The sequence below is a fragment of the Marmota flaviventris genome, chromosome 3, assembly GCF_047511675.1.
Source record: "Marmota flaviventris isolate mMarFla1 chromosome 3, mMarFla1.hap1, whole genome shotgun sequence".
In the NCBI taxonomy this organism is placed as follows: domain Eukaryota; kingdom Metazoa; phylum Chordata; class Mammalia; order Rodentia; family Sciuridae; genus Marmota; species Marmota flaviventris.
The window spans coordinates 157,596,905-157,615,295 of record NC_092500.1 but is presented as its reverse complement, the minus strand read 5'-3'; the positions used below and the strand labels follow the sequence as shown (position 1 = coordinate 157,615,295).

At 38.3% G+C, this 18,391-nt stretch overlaps 1 protein-coding gene across 3 annotated transcripts in view; it reads right to left on the bottom strand.

The window, feature by feature from the left end:
* The window catches only part of Ddx60 (DExD/H-box helicase 60), a 100,742-nt gene that overhangs the window by 18,374 nt on the left and 63,977 nt on the right, over positions 1-18,391 (bottom strand). For all 3 annotated transcript variants that reach the window (XM_071610541.1, XM_071610540.1, XM_027927010.3), the window contains exons 26-30: positions 18,210-18,368; positions 14,140-14,287; positions 12,983-13,135; positions 10,906-11,010; positions 8,679-8,879 (exon numbers count right to left, since the gene is read on the bottom strand). In XM_071610541.1, the coding sequence (XP_071466642.1) occupies positions 8,679-8,879; positions 10,906-11,010; positions 12,983-13,135; positions 14,140-14,287; positions 18,210-18,368 (766 nt within the window). The remainder of the gene's footprint in view (positions 1-8,678; positions 8,880-10,905; positions 11,011-12,982; positions 13,136-14,139; positions 14,288-18,209; positions 18,369-18,391) is intronic.

Here is an 18,391-nt window from a genome sequence, read left to right as displayed (position 1 = left end):
TAATGATAGTAATGTTAGAGCAAAGAATTTCATGTGGTCACAGAGTGAAGCCAATCAATAGAGAGTAGGGGAAAAATGGTTTTACTTTTTAAAAATTGCAAATTTTCATGAATAAGAAACTGAATTAAAAAGAAGCAAATAGGATTGGGGTTATAGCTCAGATGGTAGAGTGCTTGCCTTGCATGCACAAGGTCCTGGGTTCAATCCCCAGCATCACCAAAAAACAAAAAAGAAGAAGAAGCAAATAACAAGAATATAATTTAAGTAATACATTTTTTGTTGTTGTTGGAGGAGTTCAATGGCAGAATGGAGAAGGTTGCTTTTCTGGCTGCTCTGTGGTGTTAAACCAAGAAGGCAGACAGGCAGCTTCTCAGCAAGGTGGGTAAACACGGGCACGGGGAGGAGTGAAGGAGGGGGACTCAACTGGAATTTAATACTGCACATTCAAAGACAATTGGATACTCAGAAGGTTGGATACAATAAAGTAAGGGAAAAAATCACCAGGGCCACAGTAAGAGTGATCCCCCTTCAAGCAAAGTGGAGGAATGAAGGAATTAAAGGAATACACATTTTCAGGATGTCTGAGGCATGTCTGGGTTTAGAGACTAAACTGAAAGGCAGACTGCACAATATCCTGTGTGGGACAGAAGCCACCTCTCTCCCAGCTATGAGCAGAAGACAGAGGAAGGAACCATTTTGCAGCTGCAGCATAGGGGCAAGCAGATGGGGGAGTGATTCCTGACAAACCTGAGCTTGGCCTGAAATACAGGCCTGACAAACCCACACTGAATGACACAGGGTGTGTCTAAGTGACCAGGAGAAAATCAAATGTGGACAGAGGTTCACACAGAGGTCTAATGGCTGTGGAAACAAAGGTCTCTCCCTCCCCCTCCAACCCAGCTGCTTACAGGACCAGTGGGGAGAGACACACCTGGCTGGAAATTCAAAAGGTGGGGGCAGGAGAGATTGAGTTTGGAAACTGAACTCAGGAGACCAGGAAACATGGGGTCTGATGGTCACACAGTGACTAAAGATTGGCTCCTCCACCACACAAGTGGGACCCAGGGGAAATCGTTGGGGTGCAGTCTTCCAGCATGGACCAGCAATTGCTGGGCCCTGAAGGTACACTGATTGAAGACCTCCAGACAGATAGGCATTCAGGGAAGAACCTGGAGCATACCTAGGCCTACCCTTCCCCCCCAGGAGTTCTGCCTGTGAGATTACCTCTCTCACTCCAGCAACCCCCCTCTAAGGATGGAACAAGCATCACACTCCACCTAACACTCCTGAGAAGGGAAGTTGAGAATCTTCTGAACTCTAACAGAAACAATTCTTTAACTTTTCATTGAGAACATTTTTTTTTCTTTTCTTTTTTTAATTGTAACCTTAATGGTCATGGACATTTATACATATTCATATGTATTTTTTCTCTTTTCTAGCATGTTTGAAGCTAGTTATTTTTCAAGGATAGGTATTTTGAGGACTAGAATGTTTGATTAGTATATTTCAGTTTGTTTTGTATTATTTTATCTTTATTTATAATGTTTAAAATTTTTACTTTATATATATTTTTCTATAACTTATCCACTTCCCTTGAATCTTTCTCTTTTCTTCTGCTAACAGCCAATCTCTATATTTCTCTTTCACTTTTCCTTTAATTTTTTCCTTCTCTCTTCTCTCCTCCACACTCAAAATCATCACTTCCTACATCACTTCTGTTCTCTGTTCACCAATTGAAATTGAAAACCCTTTTGCATATATACTGTTTTTATTGTAGGCAATAACTGATGGTATCATTTCTCTTTATTGTGACAATTAACATTGTAGACTTCATAGCAGGAATTATTTGGTTTATTGCTGTATATTGTTTGCATTGGATGTTGTTATTATTGGTCTCCCCCTAAATGGTGAGATACTGGAAACCTTAAGGAATATTGTAAGTCCACAGGTTAGAAACTCTACTGCCATACTGTTAAATAGGTAAACAAACAAACTACATAAAAAAATCAAGGGAACAAAATGTCCTAAAGGAACCAAGATACTTCAAAACAGAATTCAACAACACCACAGTGGAAGAAATGTCAGAGAAGGATTTTAGAATGTACATAGTTAAACTGATCCATAAGGTAAAAGATGATTGATGTAAGGAGTGAAATCAGAGAGAAAATACAGGAGGTGAAAGCTTATTTCAATAAAGAGACAGAAATTCTGAAAAAAAAATTAAGCAGAAATCCTTGAAATGAAGGAATCAATAAGCCAAATTAAAAATTCAAAAGAAAACTTCACCAGTAGACTAGACCACTTGGAAAACAGAGTTTCAGGCAATGAAGATAAAACTATAATTTTGAAAATAAAGTTAATCATGAAAAAAAGATTTGAAGAGACCATGAATATAACTTATAAGAAATATGGAACAACCTGAAAAGATCAAATTTAAGATTTATCAGGATAGATGAAAGCTCAGAAATACAAACCAAAGGAATGCACAATCTTTTCAATAAAATAATATCAACAAATTTTTCAAATCTAAAGAATGAAATGGAAAATCAAATACCGGTGGCTTGCAGGGCCCAAAATATACAAAATTACAACAGACCTACAGCAAGGCACATTATTCTGAAAATGCCTAACATAGAGAATAAGGATAGAATTTTAAAAGTTGCCATAGGAAAGTGACAGGTTCCATTTAGAGCAAAACCAAGTTGGATCCAGCTGATTTTCAACTCAGGCTCTTAAAGCTAGAAGTCACTGAATAATATATACCAATTTATGAACAAAATGGATGGCAGCCAAAACTACTACACCCAGCAAAACTAAGCTTCAGAATAGATGATGAAATAAAAACCTTCCATGATAAACAAAAGCTAAAAGAATTCATAACTAGAAAGCCTACACTATAAAACATACTCAATAAAATATTTCATGAAGAAGACATTAAAAATAAAAGTGAAAACCAGTAAAAGGAGAAAATACACTAGAAGAATACTCAAAGAAGAAATTAATTCAAATTTAAATGCCAGAAATAAAGCAAAATGACAAGGAATAAAAATCATTTCTCAATAATAATGTTTGAATGTAAATGGCCTAAACTCAACAATCAAATGACACAGGTTGACAGGCTGGATTAAAAAACAAGACCCAACAATATGTCATCTCCAAAGACACACCTCATCAGCAAAGATGTCTACAGACTGAAGGTAAAAAGATGAGAGAAATAAGTATCATTCACATGGATTTCTTAAACAAGCAGAGGTTTCTATCCTCATATCAAATAAAGTTGACTTCAAGCTGAAGTTAATCAGAAGGGGCAAAGAAGGGTATTTCATATTGCTTAAGGGAATTAGACATCAACAAGACATAACAATCATAAATATTTATGCCCCAAACAATGGAGCATTTATGTATATCAAACAAACCCTTTTCAAGAATCAAAGAGACCATTAAACAGTAATACTGGGTGACTACTTTACCATGATAAAATGGAGTTCATCCCAGGGATGCAAGTTTGGATCAACATACGGAAATCAATAAACATAATTCACCACATCAATACACTTAAAGACAAGAATCACATGATTACCTCAATAGATGAAAGAAAAAGCAATTGACAAAACACAGCATCCATTCATGTTCAAAACACTGGAAAAACTAGGAGCACTAGGAACATACCTCAACATTATAAAAGCTCTATATGTTAAACCCAAGGCCCACATCATTTTAAATGGAGAAAAATTGAAAGCATCACCTCTAACTTCTGGAGTAAGACAGGGATCCCCTCTTTCACCACTTCTATTCAACATAGTCCTTGAAATCCTAACCACAGAAACTAGGCAGAAGAAAGAAATTAAAGGAATATAAATAGGAAAAGAAGAGCTCAAACTATTCCTATTTGTAGATGACATGATTCTATATTTAGAAGACCAAAAAAAAAAAAAAAAAAAACAAACTCCACCAGAAAACTTGTAGAACTCATAAATGAATCCAGCAAATAGCAGGATATAAAAGTAACACTCATAAATTAATTACGTTCCTATACATCAGTGATGAATTAATGGAAAGGGAAATTAGGAAGACTATCCTATTCACAGTAGCCTCAAAAAATAAAATAAAATTTGGGGAATCAAACAAAAGAGTATGAAAGCCTTATGCAATGAAAACTATGGAAAACTAAAGAAAGAAATTGAAGAGGACCTTAGAAGGTGGAAAGATCTCTCATGTTTTAGGACAGGCAGGATTAATATTGTCAAAATGGCCATTCTACCAAAAGCATTATACAGATTTAATGCAATTCCTATTAAAATCCCAATGACGTTCTTCATAGAAATAGAAAAAGCAGTCAGGAAATTCATTTGGAAAAATAAAAGGCCCAGAATAGCCAAAGCAATCCATAGTGAGGAAACTGAAGCAGGATAATAATAATGATCACAAAGGACTCTGGAGTTCCAAGTTTGCGAGTTATTTGAACCTGATCTCATAGACGTAAAAGTCTTCGTAACCTCTGACATTGATAAACTTGATCTGTTTTTCACTGATAGGATTATGAGTTACCGTCTTCATGGTTTCTCAGAGACTGCCTAAAATACGAATTGCTTTTGTGATAATTGTTTACAAGAAAAGTAATGCTTTGCTGTCTTGGTTATTGTTGTCTTAGCATGATCCCTGCCCTATGTGAGCCTTGTCCAGACTCCTGCCATCTACCACTGTGGACCTTTGTACTACTCTGATGTTGAATACCCTTAACTCTTCACACCCAACCTATTAGAGAACAAAGACTTTGGGATACTTCCTCCAACACTGCCCTCTTCCAGCAGGAAGCAGCTTGAGATTTCATTGCCTATTTTTCCATAAAAATGAAATGTAGAATTTAATTGTGTTGAAATGTAACAGTGGTCCACTTTATGCTTTGAATATAGTCCTTGGTGCTTCGCTACCGCAACTTATTTTTAAAGTTGATATGTTTCTTTCTCTTCCTGTTTTCCTGCGTCTCCCTAATCTCTTCCCATCCTTAATCTCAGAGGAAACAGGATAACCTTTCTTCCCCATCCTAGGCAGAGCCATCTGGCCTTGAGTTCACAGCCACCATAGGAGCAAAGTAATCCAGAATTTTGGGGATGGTACCAGAAGATCTCAGAGATGACTATCTCCAAAATTAACAAGTGAATTACAATTCCAACAGAGAACACACAAAATGTAGCCTTTGAATGACCTCTTTTAAAAACCCCTGTTTCTGCTGATGGGCAGAATTATAGCCTCTGAGACAGGAGTCCCCTGTGTTTCTCTTTTGCTAACAAAAACAAACAAACAAAAAGTAAAGCAGAAGGCATTACAATACCAAACTTTAAATTATACTGCACAGCTATAGTAAAAATATGGTATTGGCACCAAAACAGACATGAAGGCTAATGGAACAGAATAGAAGACACAGAAAAACCTGCATAAATACAGTTAGCTCATACAAGACAAAGGTGCCATAAACATACATTGGAGAAAAGATAGCCTCTTCAATAAGTGGTGCTTGGAAAACTGGAAATCCATATGTAGTAGATTAAAATTGAACCCCTATTTCTCCATCTACACAAAACTCAACTCAAAGTGGATTAAGGACTTAAGCATTAGACCAGAGACACTGTACCTACTAGAAGAAATAAGTAAGTAAGCCCAACTCTTCATCATGTCAATTTAGGAACAAAATTCCTCAACAAGAGTCTTATAAGCTCAAGTAGTAAAATTAAAAACAATAAATGGGATGGTATCAAACTAAAAAGCTTCTTTACAACAAAGAAAACAATCAAGAACATGAAGAGAGAGACCCTATAGAATGGGAGAAAGTCTTTGCTATCTGCACCTCAGGTAGAGGATTAACCTCCAGGTTACACAAAGAACTCAAAAACTTAACCCCCCTGAAAAAAAAAAAAACAAATAACCCAATCAATAAATGGGCAAAGAAACTGAACAGACTCTTCACAGAAGAAGAAATGAAATTATTAAAATTATATGAAAAAATGTTCAATATCTCTAGCAATTTGAGAAATGCAAATTAAAACTACACTGAGATTTCATCTCACTCCAGACAGAATGGCAATTATCAAGAATACAAGTGACAAGTTGGTGAAGATGTGGAGGAAAAGGTACATCATACATTGCTGGTGGGAGTACAAATTGGTGCAACCACTCTGGAAAGTAATATGGAGTTTCCTCAGAAAACTGGAAATGGAACTACTACTTGACCCAGTCACCCCACTCTTCAGCATACACCCAAAGGGCTTAATATCAGCATACTATATTAACGTGGCTACATCAGTTCAATTCACAATAGCTAAGTAATGGAACCAAACTAGGTGTCCTTCAACAGATGAATGAATAAAGAAAATGTTATACACACACACACACAATGCAATATTACTCAATCACAAAGAAGAATGAAATTATGGCATTTACTGATATATGGACAGAACTAGAGACTATTATGCTAAATGAAATAAGCCAGTCCCAAAAAAACAAAGACCAAATATTCTCTCTGATGCACAGATGCTAGCACACAATAAGGGGAAAGGGGAGAGAAGTTCATTGGGTTAGACAAAGGGGTATGAAGGGAAGGGAGGGTGGGTGGAAATAGGAAAGACAGTGGAATGAATCAGATATAACTTTCCTATGTTCATATATGAATATATGAACAGTGTAACTTCACATCAGGTACAACCACAAGAATGGGACATTATATTCGATGTATGTATAATATGTAAAAATATACTCTATTGTCATGTATATCTAAAAAGAACAAATTAAAAAAATCTTTTTTTGATTTGGTAATTATATTAAATGGATTCTGCTGTTATGTATAACTATAAAGAACCAATAAATTAAAAAAAGAAAAATACCTCAGCCTTATAAAACTATGTGAATGTATTGAATACTACTAAACTGTAAATTTAGAATGGTTAAAATGGTAAATTTGGCATTATGTGCAATATTTTCCCTACAAAAATAAAAACCCTCACATCAGGACTGAAATATCTCATCATGTAATACCTAAAACATTGATTTTAAAAAGGATTTATAAGTTAGAAAATCCTGGAAAAAAATCATTTGAAAGAGGATAAAGAAAAAGGGTTAGGATAGTTATATCAGCAGAAAAAAAGAAGAAAATTACTGCAAGAGGAAAAAAAATAAACCTGGCTTCTTCAGCTGAGACCCCAAGAGTTTTCTCCTGTAACACTAAATGCCAACAGGCAAAGCAGGAATTAGTATGACATGATGAGCAAAAACAATTTTGAGAATTTTATTCCCAGAAATCAAAGTGGGCATACGTAAAGGTTACAGATAAGTCTTCTCCAATATGCTAAGGCAAAGAAAATGAATCACCCTGACAAACTTCTTGAAAAGAAGAACAAGGATTGCTAGAAGACACACTCCTTTCTACAGGGAGGTAAAATTACCACCTCAAAAATGGGGAAATTTGGGTCTAAAATCACCTGTGCCTGCAATCACCTGGTTGGAATTGGTCAACCCATCACAAGAGTCCTAGAATTCTCAGCTCAGCAAACTGTATCTGGTTTATCTGGGACACTAACTGACATCCAAAAAAGAAACAAAAGGGAAGAGGGGGTCCCACTGTCGTTTGAACATGATCTGTTCTCCAAATTCATACTCATTCCCCATTGTGAGGTATTCAGAGCGTAGAAACTTGATCTGACGGTGGTATCTAGAGGTGGGGCCCTTGGGAAATTATCAGGAATGAAGTCATGGGGGTGGAGTCCCCATGATGGAATCCCGGTGGCTTTATATGAGAGATCAGAGACACACACGCCTGCTCCCTGTCTTTTGCCACATGATATTCTGTGTCACCTTGGGACTCTGACAGAAAGAAGGCCTTCAGCAGATGCCACCCCTCTATATTGTGAAACAAAATAAACCTCTTTTCTCTGTGACTCACACAATTTATGGCATTATGTTAACAACAACAACAACAAACTAAACTAATGCAGATCCTTTCAACAATGCATTTTCATCAATGAAAATCAAGTTAATTATTAATCTTAAGGCTTCCATTGTGTGATTGGACACAAAATATTTATCTCAGTATAAAATATCAGATAAAGTTTACAACCATACTCTGAAGTTCAATTACATTCATCAACATTATAGAAAACCAAATGCATATCCATGCCTTAGAAAAATGATTGAAAAAAATAACAAAATGATAATGTTATATACCCTTTGGGAAGCAGAACTAGGTATGGATATCTAGTTTTTTCCTTCTTTCAACTTTCTATATTTCCTAAATATTCTTTAATGAACTTGAGTTCCTTTTTATGAAAAATCAATTTTATTACAAAATTATGAAAACATACCTCTTGGTTTCTAAATGATAGAAACCAGAATCTAACCCGAATCTTTTCCTATCCCTGGCCAGCACTCTTATCTGCCATCTGATGATGTCTGTCACACATGGAAACTGGAATCCTATTTAAGTGATTCATAATTCCCATCCAGCCCCAAATTTTATGTCAGATAGTAGAAACATGCAAAACTAATCACTATCCCCCTCAGCTTCCCCAATCCTCTCAGGAGGACTTTAGGAAGAACTTAAAGACCATGAAAGTGGTGGTCTTTTGCAGTCTAGATTTTAGCCAGGCCCATGATAAAGGCTGAGCCTCAGGCAGTGCCCAGCACGGTACCTTTGCCTTGCCATCCTCTGGGTCATCCCCCTTGGAAGCCAGCAGCATGAGTCGCAGAATCAGGCTTATGCTGAGAGGGAACTGTCCTCTCAGCTCAGGAACTTTGGATTTGATGAGTTTTCCTATTTTTGGGAATGGAATATTAAAGAAATATACATCTCCAAGCAGATCCTGACCTCGTCTTCCAGCACGACCAGACATCTGGAAACAGAATAGAACCACAATGTGAAATTCCCCTAAGTGCTTTTCCTATCATAGTATAAGTATTGAGTCTTTTACAGTGTTATCAAGTTTGTAAAGTATGCCTATATCCGAACATTAATTAACTGAAATGGTTGTCGAACTATGTAGGGCTTAAGAAATTTACAATGTCTGAAACAGTTGGAAAATGAGACATTTGTCATTCTTATGTCCTTATTCCATGCCATTAATGTATCAGGGATTTGTAAAAATGATCTACAGAACAAAAACGGCCACAATGATGAAAGACTAGACCCTGATTTCAACTTCACTAAAAACTGAAATCTGTGATATAGATTTTCTCTCCCTCCTCATCTCGTCTCATTTCATCTCATTCCATCTCTTTCTCTCATCCCTTTCTCTCCTGCTTTCTCTCACATACAAATATGTTGAGCTGCGAGCCATAAAATAAAAGCTGTGCACAAATCAAGGAAATACATGAGAGAGATAAAATTCACAAACGATACTTGCAAAAGCAAGTTAAGAACAAACTGCAGGGGTTATATTAATTTCATTATTAACTGTATAGCAAGCACTAAGTTCTTCTTTTTTCCCCATATAGAACTGACAACAACATATGAGATAGATATAATACTATCCCCATAGTACATGTAGAAGCTTGGGTATTGGGAATATAAGAAACTGACCCAGCTGGCGCATAGGGGGGGTGGAGGGAGGACACCTGTAATCCCAGTGGCTCAGGAGGCTGAGGCAGAAGGACTGCAACTTCAAATTCAGCCGCAACAACTTAGCGAGGCCCTGAGTAACTTAGTGAGACCCTGTCTCAAAATAAAATAAAAAGGGCTGGGGGCTGTGGCTCAGTGGTTAAGTGCCCCTGGGTTCAATCTCCAGTACTGAAAGAAGGAAGGAAGGAAGGAACTGACCCATTATGAAACGACCTGAAAACAGGAGATCCAGAACTCAAACCCTGGCATTTCAATCCCCAAATCCATCATTTCAAATATCTCAACACCCTGTCTCCAGAGCCTTAAATACGAGATTCCCAAACATGAGACAAGAGGAGTGTTTATGTAGAAGTAAAGAAAGACAGGGACTGGTAAGTTGGTGGGGAATTACAAGCATGTTATATTGGGTAGGAAGAAGCCCTATGAGGAGATTAAGAAGTACTAAGAGGAGCTGGGGTGGTGGCTCAGTGGTCGAGTGCTTGCCTGGCATGTGTGAGGCACTGGGTCCGATTCTCAACACCGCATATAAATAAATGAAAAAAAAATAAAGGCCCGTTTAAAAAACAAAAAAGAAATCTTTTAAAAAGAAAAAAATGGAAGTACTGAGTCGAAAAAAAGGAGGTGCTTTGATAAAAACTTGAATGTTGGGTGACATCTAAGTTTGATGTAGCCAGTAAGAAATCTTAACCAAGTGTCCCTAAACAGGGAAACAATATGAAGATAAACTATGCTGTCTTCAGTAGAATAAGGCAATAGAGAATCAAGGAAATTGATCAAATAATATAAGGCCAAGATCGTATGAAGAAAGATGGTGGATTCAGAGACTGCAAGGCAAAAATCCAATATCACAAAGGAGAGTAATGGAGTAGGCTTTGTTATTAGGCCATGTGCCAGGAGCAAGGAATATAAAAGCATTAAAGATAACTCCAGGGTTCAAACTCTTGTGCACAGTAAATGAACAGTGAATATTTATCAAGCATCTTTGATGGGGATCTTTCTTGCAAGTCACTTCATTTATTGCTTGAAAATGTATAAGACAGCAATCATCACCCATATTCTGAACAAAGGAAAAGAATATCAAGCAGGTTATACGTCCTATCCAAGGTCATACGCCTGATCAGCAGTGGTCATGTAATCCCAAACTCACATGCTATCCACTATACAACAGCTAAAAATGGTAGCCAGGCAGGAATGAACTGCAACATGTTTGTAAACTAATGATCCATGGTGTGGTTTGGATTAGTTTTTCTATTCTATGGCCATATTTTAGCAATATATTGAGAAGTTTATACATAAAGTACCTGTCTGTAATTTAAGGCATCCAGATAGACTGAGTTTTGTGCAAAAACCACAGATTTACAAGGCATGTTGATTCCCAAAGCAAGTGTTCCAGTAGCTGTTACCACCTACAAAGAAGATAAAAACAATTAGCTCCTGAAATAGTGTTTGAATAGAATGAACCTATTTCCTTCCACAAAGGTCCTGAAAACTTTTTCAGTGTCTCTTTAAGCTGGGGATGCTAGACACATTGGCATTCTTTCTACTTCACAAACACACAAAGCACATTCTCAAATCAAGGTCATTATTTTGTGCAGAATATATTTCCCCCAAATACTCATTTGTATGGGTCCTTTAATTGTCTGCTCCAATGGATCTCGGCATCTAAAATAATCATTCTCTATCATCATTATCTACCTCTCTGTCCTGCACTATTTATCTTCCTATTGTCTCTTAGCAGCTACCTCAATAACATGACTATCTGTTCACTTGTCTTATACCAGAATCTAAGTGTCATTCACCACTGTATTCCCTGCACCAAGAACTGTCAATGGAACTTTATTTTTATTTGTTTATATGTGGTGCTAAGAATCAAACCCAGTGCCTCACACACGCTAAGCAAATGCTCTACCATTATGCTACAACCCCAGCCCACCCAACTTGTTCATTTTTTAAACCTAATTTTGGATATTTTAAACAATTTTCTCTTTACTTTGATCATCATACATGCCCTTGTTAGTGTTAAGTTCATTAAGTAACTTTCTCTAATTATTCTGTAATTAAGTCCTATGCATCTATCAAAATGTACCATGTCATTTATAAATTATTTTTAGTTCTTTAATAAGAACAAAAATGAAGAGAAAGCAAGAGCACTGAATTTAGAAAATGAGTAAATGCCTTTTTAAAAATGTGTTATTGTAACAAAATTATCACTATTTCCATAGATACTTTCCTAGAGAGATCTAATTACTCATTTATCAAGCTATTAGTAATGTCACAACTACAATTCATCAGACACTATTTTGGACACAGGATATGCTGATCAAAATAGAGTGTCTCCTTTCCCTCAATTCACAATGCAGAATATTTCTTTCTTGTTATGAGTCTTTAACAAAAATAAATAGTTATTAGTTAAGAGAAAGGCTAAGCAAAGTTGTTAATGATATATTCTATTTTTTCCAGATAACACAATTAATTACCCTTTACCTACAATGTAAGATTCTCTGCAACATGTAAATTTATTATGATTAAAAGATACTAACTACTAACTAGCACAGCAGGATCCGTCTCAATTTCTCCCATCTCTCTCTCTCTTTCTCTCTCTCTCTCCTCCCTCTTCTCTCTCTCTCTCTCACACACACAGTCTATGTCATACAAAATTAAAAACAGATAATTTTTAAGTTGGGGTCTATTTTTAAACATTAGTCAAGATTCAAGCTCAAATTATATAAACCTTTGTGTGAATTTATCCAGACTATCCTCATGTCCTTTCATGGGAAATGCTAAACAAAATAAAACAAGGGTTTGGCTTAAAAGTTATTTCATATATTCCTCCTCTTGTCCACACTCAGTGGTAGGAGAGAGAGCACTGAGTGACATACCAAAACTGCGAGATAAGCAGCAGGCCCTGAGGAATCAAAAGATTCTTGCCCTTATTTCAGCTAATGCATTAGAAAAAGATCTGATCAATAACTCTGCTCTAAATGTCCTCCAAGCCCATATTACTCCATGATTTTGTGGACAAAATCATATAAACAGCTGACAAAATTCCCTAGATCTTACAAACAAAAAAGCAAGGGGTTGTGCTAAGATCAATATAGGTATACTTCATAGCAGAAATATTTAGAAAATTATCAGTTAAGGAAATATTTTTATTCTCATGAAAAGGTATAAACTGAATAGTACACTACAAATCCCCTCTCCCTTTTAAATGAGATGGGGATGCACACACATATCATAAGTTGTAACAAAAAACAATGACAAAAAAGGCCTAATTATATGAGGGAAAAAAAAGAAAAACAACAGCAATATTTTACATTTCATGAACATTCAGCTAGCATAGTTACAACTTCAATTTTTAGAATAAAAACATTTACCTACCCTAATAAATCCTTTCCTAAAGAGAATTTCAACCAACTGTTTTTCTTTGTTACTCATGGACCTGTGGTGATAGCCAATGCCCCTTTCTGCCAAAGCTTTCAGTTCTGATCCTTTTCTTTCGAATCTTACCCGATGAAACACCTTCTGCAATGACTGAAAGAAGCAAAAGATTTAGAGATTTTCATAATGTTTCATCTAACTTTAATTTAAATCATAATAAAAAAGTTTAAGTGAAAATAACAAGCATACTATGTCATGGGGGTCAGGGGTCAGGGGTCAGGGCAGGAGCCTTAGGAGTTCTCCCCAGTGACATAGTCTTCTCAAAGAAAACAGAGCGGGGGCGGGAGGGAGGCGGGGTGGGGGGGTGTTGGGGAGGGTGTCTCTGTCCTAGAAGGTCGGGGAACCCTGAATGGCCAAGAATGGTCTTAAAAAGATCCATCGATGTCCTAAGGCCAAAATCCAGCTATGTCCAGAGTTACATGTACAAAGATAAACACTACTTATGGTGTGTGTGTGGGGGGAGTGGGGGTGGAGATGGGTGCTTACGTTTCCAAAAGCCAAAGGTTGGCTGTTGGTTATTTTAATTATGCAGTTGCCCGTGGAGTGGAATATCAAGGATCCATCAAAATGTGTTGTGAATACGTGGTTATGAAAAGGGAAGAGACCACAAAGTTTACAAAAGAAGGTATACAATAAAATGAATGTGTGTGTGTGTGTGTGTGTGTGTTCTCCAATGCCTTTCTGGCAAAATGTTTTAGGTGTAATATAAAAAGCCTCTAATTTTGAGAAATTCTATGAAGACTATTTGAAGGGTACTAGGCCATGAAGACCCACATTTTCAAAAAAGGCATATGCCATGGAAGTTCAGAACTCAGCTGTGGAAACAAGAACGATCGAAAGAAACAATGAAAGGGCGCATGCTCTCAAGGGTGCACAGTTATTAATCAAGACATAATCTGTAAATCCTTTACCTCTCCTTCTTAGATAGGCACTGGGAAGCCAGTAAGAGTTACATGTAGCCCCAGATTCTATACACAGATTTCTCTTCTGGTAGGAATTACATTTAGTTATTATCCTAAACACTGTTCATAATCAAGATGCTCAAGCTGATGGATGATAACATCTCCAAGAGAAACACCCCCCTCCTAAGCACTGACCTCAGTGTCCATCACTTTTTGATCAGCATATGTGCAGTCCGGAGGGATTTCCAGGTTCTTCTCCAGACTCTTCAGTAGATTATCGTGTTCAGCTTCATGTATGAAGTTTTTATCCAAGTTTCTGTTTTTTTTATGGCTTTTTTCATCTCTGTTTGCAAAAACGAAATTTTAAGAAAGGAAAATTCATGTTCCGCCACCACTGGAAGCCTAGGACTTGCCAAATGGCTGCCATACACATCAGTACTCTCATGACTCGGTCTCCTTCCTCGAAGGCACCTCTGGAGTTTAGATCCTAGTGAGAAAGCTCCACGTGTATGTGTTTTCCTGGGATGTGATGTTGTGGCCTCTCCAAGTCCAGTTCTCCCAGATGACCTTGCTTCCCCTTGCTAAATGGAGACTTTCTCCCTTCCTAGATCTTCACGACACTCAGCTTGGAGTAAGACAGATACTCTCCTTGCCAATTCCTGGTCAATCTCCATCCTAGAGCAGAGGCCATGACTGCCCTGATTTGGTTGCTAAAAGTACCCAACTGCACCCATTCCCTGAAGAACTGCCCCCAACTGACCAGAGGCACCTGAAAATATCCAGCTTCTGTTAAGGGTAAGGACGTGGCCCACACACATGAGTGTAACAGTGGTACCTTCGCCTCCTGAATATAGCCCTCATTGCTCTAAGGCTTATTTTTTTTAAAAAGTTTTTTCTCTCTTCTCCCCTCTCCCCCTCACTAAGAAGATTGGGGAGACGGTTAATTGCCCTTGAACACACCCACTACAGGGAGGCGATGCCTGCTGAGGATCTGGGAAGTGAATATCTCCCAAATTAACAAGTGAATCCTAACATGCAGACAGGGAACCCTGAGACCCCTACCAGAGCGTACCTAGAATGTAACCCTTGAAGTTTATTTAAAAACTCCCTGTCCCTCCTGATCCAGAGAGTCACAGACTTTGGGACAGGAGTCCCCTGTGTTTCTCCTTTGCTAGCAAAGCAATAAACCTTCTTTTTCCTTTTTCTCAAAACCGGGTCCTCATTACTAAATTGGCATTGATTGTCACAGGGGACAAAGACCAAGCTGAACTTTCAGTTACATGAGTTCTGAACGTCAGCCCCCTTGATGCAGGTGGGGATTCTGTGGTATTCCACAGCTTCCAGAAGGGCTAGGCACAGGCTGTTTTCTAGCAGAAAGGACACCCTGATCTTTTCCTCTTCATCTTCCCTTTCCTGCTTGCCTCATTCTCTATGTTACAGTTTCCTCATGAGCACACCCCATCAATGAAGCACTTACACAGATACCCACCCCATCTCATCATGTGCCACTAAGGGCATGTGACCTAAGACACCCCTCCATCAACCCTTAGACTCTTGGGTCTTCACACTGTATTCTCCACTACCACCGCTCAATGTAATAGACTTTTGGTTTGTGTTTTTTTGTGTTTTTTTTTTTTGGTAGCAGGGATTGAACCCAGGAACGCTTAACCACTGAATCACACCCCACCTCTTTTTATTTTTTTATTTTGAGACATGGTCTGGCTAAGTTGTTTAGGGCTTCACTTAAGTCACTAAGGCTGGCTTTGAACTTGCAGTCTCCTGCCTCAGCCTCCACCTCCTGAGTCACTGAGATTACAGGCATACGCCACCATGCAGGCTTATAACAGCCTTTTATATGGACTCAGATCGCTTATTTTCTTTGAGTTATTTAGTTTGTCCTTCAACTGCGCACAAGATATTCTAAATATGAGAAGGTGAGCTTACCTGTATTCCATCAGTCAGTATCCTCACCTCTAGATAATGTTACCTTTAACTCAGGGGAGAGCAGTATGACTATGAAAGGTCCCAGCCCTATGTTTGCACAATATGGGGCAAAGCACTTATGGAGGCCCACATACTGTTGTCTCTAAGTTTTTAACCAAGATAATAAACTATCCAATATAATGCATTCTACCCTTCTACCTTAACAGATATAGCCCCAGAACAACCTAGAATTTAAAAGGGAGACAATGAGCTCTGGGTGGTCATGTCTCCTTAGCTCCACTGGCTCCTCCTTCCATGGAAATGGATGCAGTTGGAGGAGAGTCACAGTGGTACTCTCTAATGTGTAATAAACAAGACAATCCCTCCTTACATTCAGTACAACAATAATGTTGAATAAGACACTGAAACAGCCTTGAATTTTTATAGCTTGACTTGTTGGTCTCTAAATCCATCTTGAAATATGGCTCCTGGAGAGCTAAAGAAAGGTGCTAAGAAAGGCTCCCGCTGTTCCCAGCTAAACTCATCTACTCTCCTCCTGCTAGGGACCCAAAACAGAGGGAATACAACCAGAAGGATCAGCAGCACGTTCTAGCTTGCTCTAGGATATGGAATATCTAAGTCAGAGATGCTCTACAAGTTGTTGCAACTTGAAGGGAAACAGTCACTATTCTCTGAGGAATATTTCTGGAACAATTATCTGCCAAGCTGTGTCAAGCACTAGAGGTACAAAGAGGAAATAGATAGTTTCTGTTGTAAAGAAACTTAAAATTTAGGAAAAGAAATGAAGATCGAGTTACCCATACCCAAAATAGTTGGGACCAGATATTTTTAATATTGGGGGACAAATTAAATCAGTAAATAAGTAAACAAACAAACAAATCAGAGTTCTGCAAATAATGACAAAAATTTTTAGTCCATGTTTAGGCGGCAAACGGGAAGGAAGGCACTGGGGGCAGATAGGTCAGTTTAAGGAAGGAGTGAGATGAAAGAGAATGTCATGTGAAGACAAGGATAAATGTTGAATATTTCTAGAGGGATGTGGTGGGAAGAAGTAAGGACAAAGACTAAAATGTTGAAGCCAGAATTAGGCAAGGGTCGGATCCAGAAAATGGAGGGATTGAAATGTTAATTCCTTCAGAGCCCTTTCTCCATCCTTATCAAGAACCTGCCCCTGCTCCTACCTGTAGCTAAGGTAACCTGTCCCCAGGTATTGTCACTCCCTATAGGGGATCCTGCTAGATCACTCCTCCCCAGCCTTTCAGTCCACCTGTTTCCCAACTTTTGGCCAGCCCAACAAGCATTTCCTAGGCCTAGTCACATATGCAGGAAGGAGAAAGATAAGGGAAAGAGAGCAGTTGAACAAAGGAAGCCTAAGACATATAAAAAGGGCAAAACCCCTCACTTCTTGGGATACCAGGATACCAGCTATGGCCCCTTTTTCTCTCCCGGGAGATGTCTATGTTATCCCTTTTTAAATAAGCTGTGCTTTATATGCTTGCATCCATGTGCTTCTCTAATGTCACACTTCAACAGGTGAGAGAGGAGAACTCGTCACCAGTAACCAGCAGTATCAACATGTCGGCATACCAACAATAGTCAGGGCTTAGACTTCACTGGTGAAGCAAGTAAGAAGGAACAACACTGAGCATGGGGTCCTTTAATCAGTTTGAATGTTTGCAGGAACATTTGTTGGTTAGATTGAAGAATTGTGAACATCAAGATCTGAAATCCGAAAAGTAGATCTGTGCAATCATCCAGAGAAGACATGAGGAACACCTAAACCAGGCAGCGACTAAAGATGGAGAGGACCCACAGGGAGAGCATACACATGCTGGCCCTAGAGGTGACAGAATTGGACACTGAGAGCAAGGAAGAGGGGACAATAGCAAAGCCCTTGAGATAACTGGCATCTCAATCAATCCAGCCCCCAGCTCATACTAAGAATCACACTGTGATGCTTTGTTTTGACCTGAGACAAAATATTCAGGCAACGTTTAAGTCTTCTGAGGACCCACTGAGAGAAAGAATTCACACATGTCTCGGATGTGCTTCTTTTGCGGGATGATTACCTAGGGTTATGTAAGCTATCCAGACTGATGGGTTGTGCTCCTGTCTCTCCCAATCTTGAATAAAACTGATCCGTGCCAGGAATATATGATAATGGTCACTTAACTTTACCCCATTTTCCCTCTCAAATTTGCAAATAAGTCCAAACAGTAAGTAGAACTTCTTTGCAGAGCACCTTCAGAGTCTATTTCCCACTGGGACATGTGAGGTATTTTTAACTCTATGATGACCAACTCATTTAGTGAAATACTTACATGAGCTTTTGTTTCTCCATGGACTTTTTAAGTTTTTGAAGTTTGCTAGCCATGACATGGGCTTCCTTATCAGCTTTGGGGGGCCTTTGCATCTCCTGCTTTTTCTCCAGGAAAGCACTCACACTTTTGGCACTGCCTTCTACAACTCCTAAGTTGAATCTGGAAACAAGAAGAATGCTTGC